Source organism: Brassica napus, chromosome A10 (genome assembly GCF_020379485.1).
Source record: "Brassica napus cultivar Da-Ae chromosome A10, Da-Ae, whole genome shotgun sequence".
Lineage (NCBI taxonomy): Eukaryota > Viridiplantae > Streptophyta > Magnoliopsida > Brassicales > Brassicaceae > Brassica > Brassica napus.
Window position 1 is genome coordinate 724,751 of NC_063443.1, and position 19,905 is coordinate 744,655.

At 28.7% G+C, this 19,905-nt stretch overlaps 1 protein-coding gene and 1 long non-coding RNA gene across 6 annotated transcripts; both read right to left on the reverse strand.

Moving 5' to 3' along the window:
- Positions 1-3,535: 3,535 nt before the first annotated feature.
- Positions 3,536-10,433, reverse strand: BNAA10G01230D. 4 transcript variants are annotated; one of them, XM_022693207.2, is made up of 8 exons: positions 10,140-10,433; positions 9,975-10,046; positions 8,522-8,589; positions 8,229-8,352; positions 7,210-7,287; positions 5,864-5,912; positions 3,971-4,066; positions 3,536-3,720 (listed from the first exon to the last, which is right to left on the reverse strand). In XM_022693207.2, exons 1-8 carry the CDS (start codon positions 10,269-10,271, stop codon positions 3,713-3,715), a joined length of 627 nt encoding a protein of 208 aa, XP_022548928.1. In that variant the 5' UTR covers positions 10,272-10,433; the 3' UTR covers positions 3,536-3,712. The 4 variants fall into 4 exon arrangements, with proteins under 4 accessions (XP_022548928.1, XP_013666361.1, XP_048599295.1 ...); XM_013810907.3 differs by lacking the exon at positions 5,864-5,912; XM_013810908.3 differs by lacking the exons at positions 3,536-3,720; positions 3,971-4,066 and adding an exon at positions 5,558-5,768.
- Positions 10,434-16,028: 5,595 nt separating this feature from the next.
- LOC106451166 lies at positions 16,029-17,674 on the reverse strand. 2 transcript variants are annotated; one of them, XR_007317304.1, is made up of 3 exons: positions 17,234-17,674; positions 16,886-17,005; positions 16,029-16,754 (listed from the first exon to the last, which is right to left on the reverse strand). It is a non-coding gene; the product is annotated as an uncharacterized LOC106451166 (long non-coding RNA). The 2 variants fall into 2 exon arrangements; XR_007317303.1 differs by having other exon boundaries at positions 16,886-17,270.
- Between the last annotated feature and the right edge of the window lie 2,231 nt (positions 17,675-19,905).

Consider the following 19,905-nt stretch of genomic DNA (forward strand, 5'->3'; position numbering starts at 1 on the left):
TAAAATTATATCCTATTTTATCAATTTTATAATAATATCTATCATTTTAAAATAAAAACGTTATATTGAACAAAATATGATAAAATTATTTTAAATTGATAAGTTAACATATTTTATTTTCTAAAATATAAAATATTTATGCTAAAAATATAATATGTTTGTAGAACGGGTTAATATTAGTAAACTATATAATACACTAGATATGAACCCGTGCGTTGCAACAGGTTTTGTTAGATGTTTTAATTTAATAAAGAAATAAACAATTTTATTATACTTTTAGGATTCTTTTTGCATATGATGTGTGAGACTTATTTTATAATTAAGAACTCGTTTTACACATAAATTACAGTTAATATTTTGTATTTTATAATCCTAGTGCTTATGTGAATTTTTATCAATTTTCTACTAAGTGCTAGAGAAAACACTCATACCTATAACTTTAAACCCAACCCAAGCCGAATTAAGAATTAGAATTAAAAAAAAATTGAAGGTTAAATAAGACCAATCAAATCAATGACAACATCATACACATTCTTATTTAATAATTTAATATTTTATTAAACTTATCTGATGCTTAATAATTTTCTTAATTCATTATTTCTTAATGATATATTTCCATAACAACATTTTAAATAAAAATAAAGTAGAAAAATATTACAAAGTAAAAAAATGTAATAAGATGGCGATTAAACTTGATTTTTTTAACAAAATGCATATAAAAATTACTTCAGTGACAATAATAATAATAATAATTTATTTCTTATGACCAAACATGAAAATATATATCAGACATGTGTATAATTTTCGTATGACCAAACATATATAAATAGAAATCATGAAGACATCCTAATTTTTTATTTTTGTTAATTAAATAGATTAAACATCATACTTGTCATCAAATTCTTTTTTTAAAAATTATTATTACATAATTTTACAATTTTTTTTGTTTAGATTTTTTTAAAGGGATCCTTTTCATTTACAATTAATATATTTATATTTATCAAATATTCTTTTACATTTTTATTTTAGGATTTTATGAAAGTAAAATTACTATCATATAACTTTTTACAATTGTCTTCTGTTTAAGATTTTAGAAAAATTAAATTGTTATCAAATAATAATTTCTAGTTACCATTAAATAAGTTTAAAACATACTATTTATACAATTCGTATCTAAGCTAATTTTAAACAGATTGAGTAATTTTTTAGTATCATGTTCATCATCAAATTCTCTTTTAAAAATATTATGAAATAAATTTTTACATTTTTATTTTGGTTAGAACTTAAAAATATGATACAAAACTCTTCTGTTTATGATTTTTTAAAAATATATCAAATATTCTCTTACAGTTTTTAGGGCTTTAGAAAAGAAAATTAATATTAAATAAAATTTTAAAATTTAATTTTTTTTTGGATTTATAAAAATAAAATTACTATCAAATAATTATTTTCAGTTAATTAACAATTTTTAGCAGTTGCTATTTTCAAAATTCGTTTTTTCAATATCACTAATATTTTAGCAATTTTTCTTTGTTAATTAAATAATTTTTAGTATCATGTTTATCATTAAATTTTAAATTTTAAAAGTGGAAATTACTATTAAATAGACTTTTACAATGATATTTTGTAAGGATTCATTTTAAAAAAATTAAAAAAAAAATTTTATTTGGTCAAAATTAAAAAAACAAAATAATAATTATTTCAGAAATATCTTTTATTTAGGATTTTAGGAAAAAGAAAGTTATTTTCACATAATGGCAGATTTTTATTGACACATTAACATATAATTTTTTTAATGGCACATGTAACAATTATATCGGGTGAAATATTTGAATTTATTTGGTGTATAATTTTTTTAACATAAAATTACCTATGAAAAAGGAAAGTTAGTTATTTATAAGAAAAATAATATTTTTTTACAATTTGATTTTATTTAGAATTTAAAAAAAGTAGACTTACATATTTTATTATAATTTTTCTTTACTATTTTTCATTAAAAAATTTCTTGTATTGGTAGGATATTATAATTCGTTTTTGTTTTAAATTTTTATACATATAATTTATTTTTAAGAAAATGTTCTTTTTAACTGATTTTATATTTTGTCGTATACGTACAAACACATATTTTTAATATTTTTCATATTCACACATACTCATGTATAACAACACATCATAATTGGAAATTAAAATAAAATACTTAGGTAATACGTTTCTCGTAAATAATATTTCGTTTTGTGAAAATAATATGTGAAAACTTAAACCTAAATATAGTTATGAAATATTTGTAGCTATTTTTTTGTTTATAATTTTTTAACATACAATTACCTATAAAATGGAAAGTTTGTTATTTATGGTAAAATAATAGTAATACTTTTACAATTTTTTTGTTTAGGCTTCTAAAAGATAAATATTACTTATTTTATAGTTAGTTTTACTTTATGATATTTATTAAATAATTTCTTGTACTTGTAGGATTTTGATAATTCGTTTTTTAAATTTTTTTAGTTAATATTTTTATTTGACAATTTTCTTTCTTTAGTATCTTTAAAAAAGAAAATTATATTTTTTTAAACAAAAAATAAATTTACTTTCAAATAATATTTTATAATTATTTTCTTGTTTAGGGTTTTAAAACAAAATTACTATCCCATAATTTTAACAATATATAATTGTAAAAGACTATGTAATAGTAATTGTTCTTTTCCAAAATCTTAAAAATAATTGTAAAAAATATTTTTGTAATAATATATCATATTTTAAAATCTTAAAAATGGATGTCATATTTTTGACACATGTCACAATCTTAAAAATTTATTGACATATGTCGCGATCATGTTAATTATCAACTTTGAAGAACCAAGTTTTATATAATAAGATTTTAATAAAATTTGTTTTTTAAGATTTTAATATATGTATTTTTAATTATGAGATAGATTAACACATGTCGTAATCTTAAATATATAATTGTCATGTGTCGCGACCATGTTAATTAGCAAATTTGAAGAACCAAACTTTATATAATAAGATGTATAAAACTTTATCTTATCTTAAACTTTTTAATATACAGTAATTTATTATAAAAAAATTAATAAACCTTAAAAATTATTAAAAAAATCTAGCGATTTGTACTACGGATCAAGATTATAATAAATTAAATACGAAATTGTTTTCATATATGTTGTTTCATGCATTAAAAAAATTAGTTTAGTAATCAAACGCAAATTCAATAGGACAAATATATAATAATCAACATATATATGTGATGATTTTAATTTACAGCATGAAAATTATAAAATTATTATATTTGGCATAATTATATAAACATTTAAATATATGAGTAACATTAAAAATATATAATAATTATGTAAAACAAATATCTATATATATAAATGTGAAAATATATACCCGCACGGTTGTGCGGGTGGAAATCTAGTATTTACTTAAAATGTCAAAACGTATTTATTTTCTCCCAACCAAGTATATGGATGAAGTTGAAATATGAGAGGTACTTTATTTCACCTCTAATCTTGTTTTATAGCTTAAAGATCTTTATGAATATTATTTAACAGTTTATAGTGGTTACAGATTCCTATTTGTATATGTGTTGGGTCATAACATGATGATGACGAGAGAGAAAAAAGATCAAGCCAAATGTTGCTGTTGCTCTTCCTCCTCCAAGCCATCATCATCTTCAGAGCTTAACGTATCTTCTTCAGATTCCTATTAAAATTCCAACAGTAAAAAGTGAACATAGAGATACAACTAAAGACAATATCATATCAGAATTCATAATATTTTCAGTCAGTTATTGTTGTTACAAGTAAAGAAAGTGCTACAATATTTATTAATGTATTCATATTTTGGGTAACATTAAACCAAACTGTACCAAATCTCTGAATATTTGACCCAATTATTTTAGAATATGGTAAATGATGATGATAAGAAGTGGAAAAATTTTCTAGGAGCTTACGATAAACTGACGTCGGAGACTGCTCTGAACAGCTGCGATAGTCTGAATGATTACGAGCATTGGCAATAGTATACCAATGGCCTTCAGTGTTAATAGCTGCCATTAATTTCCCCCAACTAATTTAAAATTTAAAGCATACAAAACTAGATGGAGTAGTAATTAAAGACTACTAAAAGTCTAAAATTATCTAATCAATCCTTTATTGTTTATTAAGTTATACTAGAGGGTTTTCCGGGCTACGCCCGGATTTTCCTATAATATTATTAAATTAAATTAAACTTGCGTATTTTTATTTTGAGATGGTAATTGAAATTCATAACTAACAATTTACAATCATAAAATTATAATTATATTTTTAAGTTTATTATAATTTTTCATTAAGAAAGATGTTTGTTTAAGTTTGTATTTTATAAATTTTTATATGTTAGATAATTTTCATTATTTTGTTTAATTTTTAATAAATTCGGAGTATGACTTGTTTAACTTTTTTATTTTGTACCACATATTTTTGACACTATACAATAGATTTATAATTCATGAAATTTACAAATGAGTATAATAAATTAGTTTGATGTTATTTTCTTGTTCTCAGTCGTTAATATTTATTGACTTTATATGTGGTATGATGTTTATGTATTTTAGTTTTTTTTTGTTAATTATCATTTGAAGCTTCAAATAATTATTATGGAATTGTTAAAGTAAAATATTGTTAAAAATCTTATGGCGAGTATTAATTTTCATGCATTGTGTTGATTAATTTATAATATATTATATATAGTTAGTTAATGTGGTTTTTATCATTATATATTTTAAGACTATTCGTACCAAGATAATTTTTTCACTCTTTGATGTTCGATAGTTTTGTGAAAATATATATATTACATCTTAAATAGTTGGTTGTTCAAATGTGGACCTATGATAAAAAACGTTCATTCATTTTTGGTTTGGTTCTTGTGTTATATGTATTTTTCATTTATATGTTCTCAGTCATTTTTTCTATATGTTTTAATTATATTAAGTTTGTTAGTTATTTATGTCTTCAGTTATTTTTCCTATTTATATGTTTTTCTAGTCCTTTTTTATATGTTCAGTTATGTACTCACTGTTTAGTTATTGTTATTTTCCATTTTGTTCTATGATTGTTTTTTTTTAAAATGATATAATTTTTTATAGTGTCTAAAAAATGTTCATCTCCTTCAAGATACTTCTTATAATGATTTATATACACATTATATTGATATTAATTTTATTTTTAAGACATCATCTTGTTCTGTTAGATGAAATATTTACATGATTTCCATTGTCTTTAAATTTTTTCATGGAATTAATATTTTAATCAAGTTGATTTTTCTTGGTTTTTTGCCAGTGATTTTGTATTGGTTCTAACATTAATAGACAAAAATCGAAACTTTAATATTCAAATGTTTTTTCTGTTAGATAAATTGTTATATTTAGTTTCCAAAGATTAGTCCAAATTACTACTTTTAATGGCTGCATAGTTAATTATTTTCTGGGAAACTAAAAGACATTAAAACTTTTGTTGCTCCACAATCAATCTTTTTTTTTCTCACCTTAGAGAAAGTGAAGAGCAGCTCTCAACTCGTAAGCATAATGATATAAATGTGTGACTTTAGCATTAGAACTACAATTTCGAGAATATGTGCATAAGCCTAGACAATTTTTGCTTGTGAAAACTATCAAAGATTGTAAAAATAGTAGTAGTTGTGGAGCATAGAGTTATCAACATTAAGCCAAGCTTTCCAAGTATCATCATCCCCGTAAAGAGAGCATGAAATCACTACATTAACAATTTAGAACAGTATTACCATTATCTATGCAATCATTCAGCTGAAAAGAAAATTACAATGTTTTACACATAACTGAAACTTATACCTTGAACATGCAAAACGCCTAGATGGTTAAAACATCTTCTGCACCAAACCTGGGTGAAAAAAATCCAAACGAAACATTGTGTCATCATCAGGAATATATGTAATACATGAATTCTCAACAACAAAAGAGAGAGAAGGAAACCAAAAAAACATATACCTTCGGTTATTTTATAAATCTTAAAACCAAGAACTCAAAACAGTAAAAAGCATCAAGTAGAAAAAAATTTATAGTTCTAGTATTCATATATTGTAACAGGATCTTCGTAACGCCGTTAGTACTCGTAATCGCTTCAAGCGCCTTCTCTTCTTTGAAAATATAAGAGACGCTCCAAAGCACCGTCACGGCACCGTCGATACTTTCATCAGCTTCTTAACCACTTAACCACCGTCTTCAATCACTCACCGTCTCCTCCGCAGATTTCCGATCTGCCTTCCTTTGTGGATGCTAAACTCTTGAGAAGCTTCAAATATTTCTCCATCACCGAAACGCTCGCTTGTGGATCCGTGAAAAGATAAGAGACGCTCCAAATCACCGTCACGGCGTGCTCCGTCGCCGCCGTCGATACTTTCATCAGCTTCTTAACCACCGTCTTCAAACACTCGCCGTCTCCTCCGCAGTTTTCCGATCTGCCTTCCTTTGTGGATGCTAAACTCTCGAGAAGCTTTAAAGATTTCTCCGTCATTGAAACGCTCGCCGTCGTTGGATCCGTTAACAGCTTCGTAAGATCCTTGATGAGCTTCTCTCGGATTAGATTGAGTTTCACGCGCCTCGGTGAGCTGATCGCGATCAAGCAGGATAGCGTCGCTTCGATTAAGCTCGAATCTGAGTCTCTTCTAATTGATTTCATTAGCTCGCCGACTAAACCGTCTCTCTCGGCGATTAAGACCTTTGACTCACCATCTGGCCATAAGGTCGAGGAAAGGGATTTTCTTTTTTGTTTTTTCGAGAGGAGGTGGAAGGAATTCCTTAAGAGGGTATTGAAGAACATGGATAACAGTTGAGGTTCAGTAACAGAGATTGAATGAAGAAGAAACGGAGAAGATGGAGTCAAAAAAAAAGATAATAGATAGAGTTTTTTTACTTGGGTTAATTGGGCCGCAGATGAACAGGTAATATGACTTGACAGGAAAAATGATTGTTATTGGAAGATTTTACTAAACAAAGCCCAGCGAAAAAACATATGCACCTGAGGCCCAAACGTAACTCAATAGACTGAAGCCCATCTGACATGTTCAAATGAAATGTTCTGATTGGAGGAATATTTTTAGTGACGTGGACAACTTCTTTGCTCTCTATATCTTGCTTTTAGTATTGTGATACTAGGTATAAAAGGAAGAGCAAAATACCGTGAAAATCGTGAAGGGATACTCGTCGGTTCCGTAAACCACATCAAACGCATTCTTTATCAACAAAACCACCGATAGCTGCAAAAATAATAAATATAAAAAAATAATTCCAATAATATAAAGGCCACGCCGTAAAAGATGTATCATAAGAATAAATATATGTTATGATACAGTTGACAAAAAAAAATATGTTATGATACTATATTTAGTCCAAATAAAATTGGCCAGGTTCAATTTGGGCATAGCTTTAACAAATATGGGTTAAAGCTATAAAACGACACGACACATGGGCAACGTGATCCACTAACAACTGTGAACCATAACAGTACATTCTTTGGGTTCCAAAAGAAGAAACCATATTTGTTGGTAGGTGAGACCAAAGAGTTCCTCTTGTTAAAGGCTTAGGTTCCTGGTCGACCAAACAAACTAACCAAACCTAAGTATCTATTTTTTTCACGAATCCTAACAATCTCTCTAATCTTATTTTTCTGAAGTCGTTCAAACTTAAAAAAAAATGAAAGATAGCATGCAGTGTAATAGTGTATTATAATCTTAATAGGTTGTTTCAAAGATATCGTTCATATAGAGAAACCTATTTTTTTAAAGACCGGTTGGATAGTGGATACAATTGGTCGGTGACAAACGGTACTCAAAAGGATAATAAACGAAAGTTTTATTTTTCATTTGTTAAAAAAAGTTCAGTGGTATATGTTGTTATCATTTATCAAACAACCGTTTCACTAAGTTTAGAAAAATTATAAACCAAGTGGATGTCTTATCTCGTCTGTGGTTATTAATCATGCAAACCTTAAATGTTATGTTTAGTCAATAGTAGTGGTTCCCATCTCTGATTTGGACCTCACTAAACCAAATTATTTTCTTATCCTCGCATCATTCAGTTTAACTAACTTTTTAATGTCTATATCATCTAATAATCTAATTATTCCTAAACTCAAACGAAAATAATAATCATATTACGAGTATCTCATATATATAGAAACAAATGAATAAGTACTTACAATGAGAGCCAAGTATCTACAACAAGAATCGCCTCTGTTAGCTTCAGAGTTGCATTCTGGAAATTCTGATTCAGTTCTGTCCACTAATCTTCTATTTCTTCTTCCTCCATATTGTCTCCTCGTCCTAGGATCATTGTTGTTATTTATTTGAATCAGAAATAATAAAAAGATTAATACGTCTGTGAAGAAACGTTTGTATAATAAAAACAATTTCAGTTCTCAATCAATAATGTAATTACAATCTTCGAAGCTTAATGAATCTTACTTTTTTGCTTTAAAAGAAAACTAATTACCTGGTCGTGGCTGTTGCTTCAACTAAACGAGATGGTCTTGAAGTTGTGGTGTATCCAGGTTTATAATCCTGCAATGCAAGATTATAAACTTTTTTTCGCAAACCGGAGACTAAACCAAATTTTTATTAAACCGAAAACCTCGAGGACTAACAAAATAAAATCAAAACCGTTGGATGAATTTTCTCATAATAAATAGCATCAAAATCGTTTTTCGTAATTATCCAGCCATAATTAGAAAATACGTGCACCAAAGAAGCTAAGCAGTTCTTCCAGCTTCTCTCTCTCTTCTTCGTTCTCTCTCCAACATCCTTCACGAAGAAGATGATGAGATGAAGCTTGATCATGTCGCCGTTTTCTTTCGGTGACTTTTGTCTCCGGTATACCGCGGTCCACTCGACGGGTATAGCCGGCTTCTGACTCCGGCGGCTCGCGTTCCTCTTGACGGGGCTGTTCGGCTTTTGTCTCCGGTATACCGCGGTTCTCTTGACGGGTATAGCCGGCTTCTGATTCCGGCGGCTTGCGCTCTCCTCGGCGGAGCTGTTCGGCTTATCACCGAGTCTGTCTCGGTTAGTCGATCGACGTTTTCTGTTATCCATCCGTTCAATCCTCTCTCCTTCCTCATCTTCGACGTCTTCTTCCTCCTTTCCCTTAAAGGTTTTTTTATCTTCGGACGATTTCTCATCTATAAAGATGACTGATTTTCATGCAAGAAGATCGAAGGTTGTAGGAGGGATCGATGAAGATTGTCTGTAGAAGCGTAGATCCGGTGAGCGACTTGATCGATTTGAAGATTGCTTGACTTGATCGAGTTTCTTCTTCGGTTAGCCTCTGCTGACGGCGGAGTTCCGTCGCATCTCCAATTTGGCACCGGTGGAAGAAAGTCATCTCCGATCTTGACGCGTGGATTCAGATTGCTGGGCAACCGGCCACGTGGTGGATAGAGACGACTTGCTTCCTCGACGGGTTTTCCTCTTTTTGGGCTGGCGGCCCAAAATTGGTTCTGTTAAGTTGGCCTGTTGTTTAGGCCTTTCGTTTTATCTTTTATGTTGTTGGGCTTTTGCCCGTTTGGGCTTTTGTCCCTTAATAAAATTCAGAGAGAAAAAAAAAAGAAAATACGTGCACCAAGTTTAATGGGGCCCATAAAACGATGGATCATCCAGTTACCATTTTTTTATTCTGAATGTTTTTCTTTTGTTGAAACACTTTCTGAATGTATTAATCCATCGAAATTAAACATATAAAATTATATTTAAAAAATCGGTTATGATATTATCAACAGGATGTTATTGGCTCATTGATTAAGATTTTTTAAGCGAATCGAATATTTTATTTTTTTAAATAATGCAAAAAGATTACAGGACACAAAGGATAATAATACACGTCTTTGAAACACGTATTATCGTTTTGATTATTGAATAAAACATGGAATAATAAAACTTAGAAGAAACAAAACCTGGAGACATATTTCACAAATCGTGTTTCCTTTCTCATCGCACCATCGTTGTATGCAATCTCTGTGAGCGAACTGATCAAACGAAGCAAATTATATATTAAAATTCAGATTACAAAACACGATAGAAAGAAGCTGGTTTCAAGATTGAGATGTTGTTTTTAATACCTTGACGGTGCCTGAGCAAGAACAAGGAGCTTCAAAGTAGCTCTCTGCTTCTTCTTCTTCGTGACAAATTCTGCAGCGAGAGAAACTCGAATTCATATCTGTATCTTCGATGAATATTACCACATCTCCCATCTCTCCGATCGTTCGCCTCTGCGTCTGAACTTAGCGGACAAAAAAAGGCGCTCTTATTAAGCTCTGCTATTCAAAAGCTTTACTCTGTTTTTTTCTTTCTCTGAAAGAAGAACACATATGGTGGGAGAGAGAGGAAGAGTCCAACTTAAAAAGGTGTTCCTAAGGAGTGAATTACAAATTTACCCTTTGAATTGCCATGTTTATTTACATAACTGAACTATCCATTTTTAAATAGAAATTAAAAACGTTATGTAACAAAAAAGTTCTTACAAAACGTAATGTATTAAAAACGGAGGAAGTGGTAGTAGACTAGTAGTCAGTCAGCTGTAATAACAAATTTCAGTAGTCTAAGCTTTGACCTCGGGGGTTTTGTTTTTCCTGGTCAGATAGATTCTATAGTTGTAAGGCCAACATTATCAGTTAGTCCCTTAAGGGTCCCTAAGGAGAGGGAGGGGCCACAAAACATCAGGACCGAGGAAAAAAGAAGAGAAAAAGTCCTTAAATAAGGGACAAATGAGGTGAGTCCTTGTAAATCCTTGTACTATTCATTTGGGGACTTTCATCTGGGGACCTATTGATAATGTTGCCCTAACTTTGTGTGTTTGACCTGTACATTAATTAAAAATACTTGTCTAAGCTATTGTTTTACAACTAACAATATCATAGTAGAACAACTACGTATTTCGTTAAATATGTAATTTTAACACTCATATATGAGAAATTATAACATACAAGTATATAGCATATATATGCTTTGTTTTGAAAATATGGTAGATGAACCCATTTTGAAAATTCCAGTCTATGTAGTTGTAACACATTCATTTATAGCTTTGGTATTTTGAATAGTTTGATCTTTTTTTTTCTGACATGAACCAAATTAATTAGGTAATTATCTTTGAAATCAGATTTAAGAATTAATGAGTTGGACCGGATCTCAAAAGATCTTAGTAATGGAACGTGTTTAAGAAATAACTTAAAGAGGGTTTTGTGAAATGAAAACCACAATGCGCTTTTGCCAAAAGCTGGAACAATGGATATACAAAAGGCTGTATAGTTCCGAGATCACACATGTCAAAGAGCATACGCTGTGTCTTTTGTCATCTATCTTTTGTTTAACATTGGAAAGCACATTTTAATTAGATGTGTTATGTTTTTTTATTCTTTTTTTTTTTTGAAACACAATTAGATGTGTTATGTATTTAAGACAATTTACTATATTCCGAGATCAGACAGGTCAAAGCATACGCTGTATCTTCTGTCATCTAATCTTTTGTTTAATATTGTATTGGAAAGCACATTTTAATTTAGAAAAATTACACTGAGGGTTACTTCTATGTATTTACACTGATGTGTCATGTAATTAGGTAACTTACTATATTCAAACTGTTTTTTTACTATATTCCAACTTCCGTTTGGCGTGTCCCGATATTCTATAAGATGCCAAAGACTATAATCGTCATTAGTCATAATGTTCACATAAGTGCGACAGCGACAAGCCCAGACAGATATTAGATGTATAATATAACCAGTGGCGGAATGTAGGTTTATTTTGTTGGAGGCAAATCAAATCTAAACATAGAAAACGAGGCTAAAATATGATTTTTAGTAGGGCAAAACAACAAAAGTTCATACATGTTATAACAAATTTGAAATTTCATGAGGGCAAATGCCACCAACTTGGCTCACCTACATCCGCCACTGAATATAATCGATTCTCGACCATTAGAACAATGATAAATAACTCATATAGATAGCTACCATATTTTGTGATCTGTGTCAACTTACTGGACTTTATTAATCTTTGTTAACAAGTTATCTATTAGTATTAAACAATTTCCATTCCACTTGCTAAGCAAATATCTCCTCTTCATGGACCCTCTAGTTCGTCCAAAAACTTCTACGGCTTATCTAAATGCGTAGACTCCCACTATTACTTTAGCGTTTTATCAAGGCTTCGAGTTACGGGGTCTATTGTTTTATTTGTTTGCCCATTTAGACGTTTTAAAAACCTTTCCATGGCTCATTTGGATGTAATTGCTTCTTCTTTTTTGATGTAATTGCTTTTAACTAGATTTACTCGGTCCAAGCAAAAATATGGAATTTGAATTCTTGTCTTACCATAACAGTGAATTCTATCTATTGATATGACCGTGCTGATGGTAATGCAAAATGTGTAGTACTTGTTAGTTACTTAATTATATAAGACAAGATATGTTATAGTTGTTGGTAAATAAGAGTATACTAGAGCTTAGGGCATCTCCAACCCTACTCCATTTTCAACTCCAAACATCATTATGGAGTAAAATCTTCTCCAACTCCACTCCATTTTGGAGTTGAAAATGGAGTAATGGCTAGGGTTACTCCATTTATGGAGTAATCTTATCCATTACTCCATTTTGGAGTTGAACTTTTTTTATTTATAAACTGGTCCTTTGAATCTTTTATTGTTAAAGGACCTGTTCGTTTTTGGAAAAAAAATGTGTTACATGACATTATGACTACATGTATAATTTTACATAAGATGATAATTGAAGATGAGCGTGAACTTGATGCACCAATTGAACTTGGAAGAGAAGCTCCACCTCCAGATATCAAAATTGCAGAAGATGAAAATGACCGATTTCAAAATTTTCTTGCTCGATTTAGGAATATCAAAGATAAAGAAGCTCATTTTTCATTACAAAATGCATTAGTTGATCATTTGTGGGAAAAATATTCTAATGCTCATTGTTGAACCTATATATATGTTGTCTTTTTTAATGATTTCTTGTACTATTTAATAATAAATATTTAATTCAAATAATTTATATTTTAATTATTATCGTAAACATAAAATAATTGGGGTTAATTGGTAAATTTTTATAAGTATAAGATTTTATTTGCAATTATTAATAAAATAAAAATGAAATTATTTAAGAAATATTATTTTTGGAGTAGAAAATGGAGTAATACATTGGAGTAAAACCTTACTCCATTTTGGTGTTGTACCATTTTGGAGTAAAAAATGGGATAATACATTGGAGATACTCTTAAGATCCGTGCAATTGCGCGGAATGAATGTTACATATAAAACTATTTTTATCTATTATTGTTTATTTGTATTCATTTACGTATTATATATATAATTAAATTAGAGTAAATATATAAATCAAAACAGTACTTCTTGTTTATTTATGATACTTTTTGGTAAATAAATCAAAATAATCATTTTATTTATTTTATATGGTATATAACTAAATTTTAATGACATGACCATAGATATATAGTATATTTTAATATAAATATTTATTATTGAGAATCCATACTCATATGATATACAAAAAGTTTATAATGTGCAATTTTTTGAATGCAAATTTTAAAATTAAAATATTAATATTTCAATACTTTTTCAATACAAATTTAGAAATTATCATATTTATGTATTTTTCTATTTATATATTTAAATTTTAAACTATATTAATATATAATTTGAATGTCTAGTAAATGAGACTTTATATTCATACGATTTATGATCTTTTATATCTTGTTATTACCAAAAAAGTTAAACTATTGATCACAAAATTTTAGTGTGAGACATTTAACGTTTTTAGTAATTTATAGTCGTTTTATAAATTCAAAATATAGCATATAAGAGAAAAAATATTTTATTTTATTTTATATGATTACTGTGGTTGTTTAATATCTTTTAATAATATAAAATTAAACAAAAAAGAGCTAAGATACAAAAATTATTATCAAATATTTATTATTCATAATCATTGATTGTCATATATACGTTAATCATATTAGGCAATTCTGTAGCTTTTATTTAAGGAAAGTGCGAAAATATTCTTTTGTATACTATTTATCAATTTAATAGTTAGTTTAATAAAAAATATAATATAAGTTAAGATGGACCAATCTATTTTTCTAATAATTCTGAATTTCACTTTCATGATGACACGTGGTTACAAAACAATGTTGTAATGTTTTTCAATTAATATATAAAGGATAATATAAGAATATATGTAATACATATCAGAAACTATTAGCTTTTCTCCACTTTTTGAATACACTTGGATGCAGACATTTGGGCTTATCCTAATAAGTATTGTATTGATCTTATCTATGTATCGTCCTCCACGTAACGGCCCCGTGCGAGTTTACGCATTTGGATAAAGCTGTTATAAGCTCTTAGAGGGCCCATGGAGAGAGGAGGAGATATTTGCTTAGCAAGTGGAATGGTCCCTTTCAAATACTCTCTACATAACTAGAATCTAAATTCGAATGATAGATTGTGGAACTAATAAGTAAATCAAACTGAAAATTTCAGATTCTTTTAGTTTGTGAAGCTTATTTATGTTAAGAATCTCTACACACTTCTCGCCGTTTAACATAAATACCTTGTACATACAATCTATACACTGCTTGCCGTTTCCTACAAACTATCTTGTATTCTCACGAATTCTATATATGTTTTCTTCGTTTGGTCTACCCTGCGATTTCGGAACCGAAACGTAAATTTTGAAAATCAATTCCAAAATTAATCGAAATAAATTTGGTTGGGTTATCAGTTAATTTCAATTTTACTAGAGACTTTTCCGGGCTACGCCCGGATTTATTTTTATAAATTGTTAGCTGTTTAAAAATATTAATTTATTCATATTAGAATAGTTACTTTATATATATTGGAAACAGCAAAAAATATAAATTATCATAATGAAGTTTAAATGATTATATGTAAAATGAAAAATAATAATAAAACACACACATGTTACATTACTCAAAATATTATTACAGTATAAAAAATCAGGTTTAAACTCAAATCATTTTAAATTTTGATTTCCTAACTTATTCATTCCCTCTTTCTTTCAGATTTGTATTACTTAATTAGTGGCTCATGTTTTTTTTTAGTTTTATCAATAAAACTAATCTTTCTAGAAGTATGCATGAAAAATATTTCAACTTCAAAAGTGTTGGATCTGATAAATATTTTTGCAAATACATTGATAAAAGGTAAACATTTAATTGCTTATTGTGTATTTTCTGAAAATCCATAAAAGTTGAGAAAATAGAATGGTTTCCATGAGGTTTTTATGTCGTGCAGATATCTCTACTAAGTATTATATGTTATTATCTGCTAAATATTATTTTTCTAATTTTTCTTTTCAGGAAAATTAATAGAGATATTAATTTATAGTTATTTAAAATCTATGATAAAATGATACATTTATGTAAAACATTACGGTGTCATTTTACATTAATTAATATAAAGAAATATTAGTTGACAATTATGAATTATAATTTTTAAGAAAATTAATTGAATTGCTATGAATTTATAGTTATTTAAAATCTATAATAAATGATACATTTATGTAAAATAGTAGCGTGTCATCTATAATAAATTTTGCAGATTTTTAAGTTTTATAAATTTTAATTATTTATTAGTAGGTATAACTTGTGACTTATGAATTATTCATGTTAATATCTTATGAAGAAAAGCAAGATGCTAATATTTATTGACGGAATTCGTGGTGTTTTGCTAATAGAAAATAATGTGTTGCTTTCTAAGAAACTTGGGTTTTGTTTTTCTTGTCGCGTCATTGGTGTTCTTCATAACAATACTCTGTTGTTTCATTAGTAAAAAAAAAATCTCTGTTGTTTCTTCTGCATATATAACTAATTTAATATATACATTAGTGAAAGCAAAGACAGTAAAATACTGCAGAATATAGATTAATACACGTAGAAAAAAGAGACTCTCAAATCTCCAAACAATAAGCCAAAACTCTAATATACAAAGAGCAGGACTTGGTTATACTTATTTCTCCGTTGGTTGATTCAAGAGGTAGAAAAAGTGTACAATCATAGCAACATGCTGATCACAAGCACATACACACATATACAGATGTTGGCTCATAAGCTGTTTAAAGAACACTATTGAAAGAAGCATAAACTTAGGCGAAGCTCTGACATTCAAAAAGTTTATAATCTATAATCACAGTAGTACGATAAATGTTTCCTGAAGAAAAAGGTGAGAAGAAAACCCCTTCAATTCCAGAAACCATTTTGGTTCTAAGTAACCTGGTGAAGGGCAATAAATTTCTTCTCGCTGAGCAGTAGAAATGGCCTGGTACCTAATCCCTATTCTCAAATATTGGTTAAATTTTAACATCAAGAGCCAAGAGACAAACAAAATCTCAGTAATTCGAATTAAAAAAAAAACTGTCAGCATCACTATAGCATACCTTTTGTACTCTCTGATATGTTTGATCATTGATCATCATGCACCTGCTGATACATTCCAACTTTAAAACAATCAATTGAATAAAAGAGTATATATGAAAACCAAAGCATACTTACAACGTTTACTGCCCAATTGTTCTGGATACAATTTACTTTAGCCCTGTTCGCTATCTCAGTTCCCGTAGTGTAAACACATTCTACGATATTTGGGTTACTCAGGAACAGAACCGAGCTACATGTGCATATATCTTTTAAGCTCTGGAAAAACAGCAAAAGTAAAGACTAACGACATAGGATATATATTTTTCTTAAAATACTATACAAACAAAATTAATAGGAATCTACACCTTAATTTGTGATTAAATAAGAAAAATATGTAGAAAGAAAACCTTGTTAGAGAAAGACTTCGTGCGGGGAATTTTTTGAATCCCCTGATTCCTATGGTTGGTCTTTGGAACAATCTTGATTCTCATTCTCTCAGATCTTCGTAGAATCACAGCACCAATAACCTACAGCATGTGCATGAATGCATCAAATCATTAAGAAAAGAAACATGGCGTTGATTTCAGATGAGAACATAACTTATTTATCCTAAAAACAACAGTTTTTTGAAGTTTATTCTATAATATACGACGCTGCCGAAGGTGGGGATTCCGCTGGATAAGCAAAGAATGGATACATTGATAATCCTAACTACTTAATATCATATTCGAGAACGATCGTAAGAAAAAAAGAACCTTTCTTCTATGGTGGCCGAAAGACGAATCTAATGGATTTTACGGATATCCCTGCAACTTCCGGCGACCAGAGCATCCTAATCCTCCTTACTCAATCCCCCGCTAATCATCTGCTTATATAGAATGAGAACCAACCGACGAAGAAGGCAGAGAAAAAAGTGGGAACGTCAACGGTGAAATTACTCTTCGAAACGGATTTGGAGAGAAGAGAAATGGAAGAGGTAAGAGATGGAAGTCGAAAAGTGAAGAACAAAATTAGGTTTCGTCGGCCATCAATTGCAGAATGGACTATATAGCCCACAGATCAGACAGGCCAAAAACAACAGAAGCCCAAACAAAGAACTATTAAATGACGTGGAAGAATGCTGCTCAACCATTGGCTGATTTTATAGTCCGAGCTGGACAGCTTAAAAGGGCTTATTATTGCCCTTTTAGTATAGGTTAGATTTCCAAAAATAATCGATTTTTTTTTTGTTTTCGGCTAATTCCTGTCTAATTTTCTAAAAAGATCAGATATTTTCGGTTAAATTTGGTTATTTTGGGTTTTTTCAGTTAAATCCGGTTCGGTTTGTCGGTTATTTTTGTTTTTTTTTTATTTTTAACTTTAAAAAAACGAAAAAATTGAAACGAACCGAACCAAAAACCAAATATTTTTCAAAATCCTACCGAACTAAACCGAACTCGAAACCGAAAACCAAAAATTTCAGTTCAGTCCGGTTCGGCTGGTTTAGACAAAAATCGCAGGGCTAGTTAGATCTTTTTTAACGCTGATTTATTATGATATGGGCTAGATCTATGGTTGAAGATTAAAACATTTTATATTCTTTCACCAGTTTCATGTAATTAATCAACGCACGTGTTTTCTCATATGTGAACACGTCGATGCCTTATTGGCTAGACACTAGAAACTCGTCCTTCGCGGATTCGTACTAAGATTTTTTTTGTACTCTTATTATCATATAAAAAAAATCGTATAAAATATTCTGTTTTCTGTACTGAAGTTTTTTAAACATATAAAATCGCGCGGATTTATGTGTGTTGTATAATCTTATGAAGCATATAGCAAATGTCATTAACAAATTATATTTTTGATTAAGTCCCACTTTAGTCGAATTGAAATGGGCTTTTCCAATTAGGCGATGGTCATCATGGGCTGTTCAAATTCTGTGACGGTCATTAATGGTCCAAAGGCCCATAGGTAGGCCATCTGCTCTCGGCATTGCCAAATAAGCAATTAAAATAACCACATACATAATATTATATCCAATGGGAATGACCTAGTAGCTTTGAACCCAATCAGACTTTTATCTTACTGAATTTCCAATCCAGACATAATTGTATCCCTTCTTTGAATTCATCTCTTAAGATAATGGGTGGCAGAGAATGTTTTCCGAAATGGTTTTCATTCATTCAGTTTTTCTTCCCATTGAAGATATCTTACCAAATGCCACTGCTGCATTGTTTTCAACACTTCCTACTTTCCTAGCTTTGCCTTCTTCACAAGCATTCTGTTAATAGATCCGTCTCTATTTTCCATCTTCCCATAATAATTAAATATAGTTTTTAAAATAGTTATAGTTTATAATGTAACACATTATTATAGCTCGAAGAGGATAAATATGAAAGTTATTTTTGTCTCACACGAAATGTGTATACACTTGTTTGGTTGTTCCGTAGATGGTGTTTCGTATCAAATGAAAATTGAGAATTCGGGCCAAAAAAACACCAAACTTTCATTGACTTTAAAATTAATTAACAATGTTTTCGCTGACTTGCCAATTTAGCACGCCGTCAACAAATTTAACAGAAATATTTGACGTCGTTTATTGTTGACGTTAAGTAAAACGACGTCGTTTTCAAATGAGATGAAACGACGTCGTTTTACACGATTTGAAATTAAAAATATGTAAACCCCTGGATTCGAACCCAGGTTGGTTGGTCAAATGAGAAGGTATTTTACCACTGGGCTACAGGCACTTTCAATGTATTTACTAACATGTTTACTTTTATTTGGTACATATTAAATATAAAAAATTCTCTAAAAACTTAATAAAATCTTTAAAATTCCAAAAAATTAAAAAATAAGAAGATTTTTATAAAATTAATTTAGAAATTAAAATTAAAAATAATATTTTATTTTTCTTTCTAAAAAATTAAAACGAACTTTAAATTCCAAAAAATTGAAAAAATTAAAGAAATTTTTTATAACATAAATTTTGAAATTAAAATTGAAAATAAAATTTTATTTTTCTTTAAAAAAAATAAAAAATTATTTTCCTTTTAAAAAATAAAAAAATCTTCCAAAAATTTCATAAAATTAATTTTGAATTAAAATTAAATATTTGCTTTTCTTTAAAAAATCAAAAAAATTCCAAAATTTTCATTTTTTAAAAAAAATCCAATTTTTTTAAAATTATAATAAAATGCAAAAAATTAAAGTTAGAATTATCAACTTTTTATGTGTGTATAATTAATTTCAAGTTTTAGCAAATGTATTAAAAAAATTGAAAATTTTGGAAGATTTTTTATTTTTTTGAAAAGAAAAAATAAAATTTTATTTTCTATTTTAATTTCAAAATTAATTTTATAAAAAATTTCTTTATTTTTTCAATTTTTTGGAATTTTAAAGATCTTTTTAAGTTTTTATTTATTTTTTAAAAAGAAAAATAAAA

Coding starts and splice junctions, on each gene's coding strand:
- BNAA10G01230D (XM_013810907.3), bottom strand. CDS start 10,271: ATGGGAGATGTGGTAATATTCATCGAAGATACAGATATGAATTCGAGT. Junction 10,047..10,139: donor CTTGCTCAGGCACCGTCAAG/GTATTAAAAACA, acceptor TCGTTTGATCAG/TTCGCTCACAGAGATTGCAT. Junction 4,067..7,209: donor ATCCCTTCACGATTTTCACG/GTATTTTGCTCT, acceptor AATTAATGGCAG/CTATTAACACTGAAGGCCAT.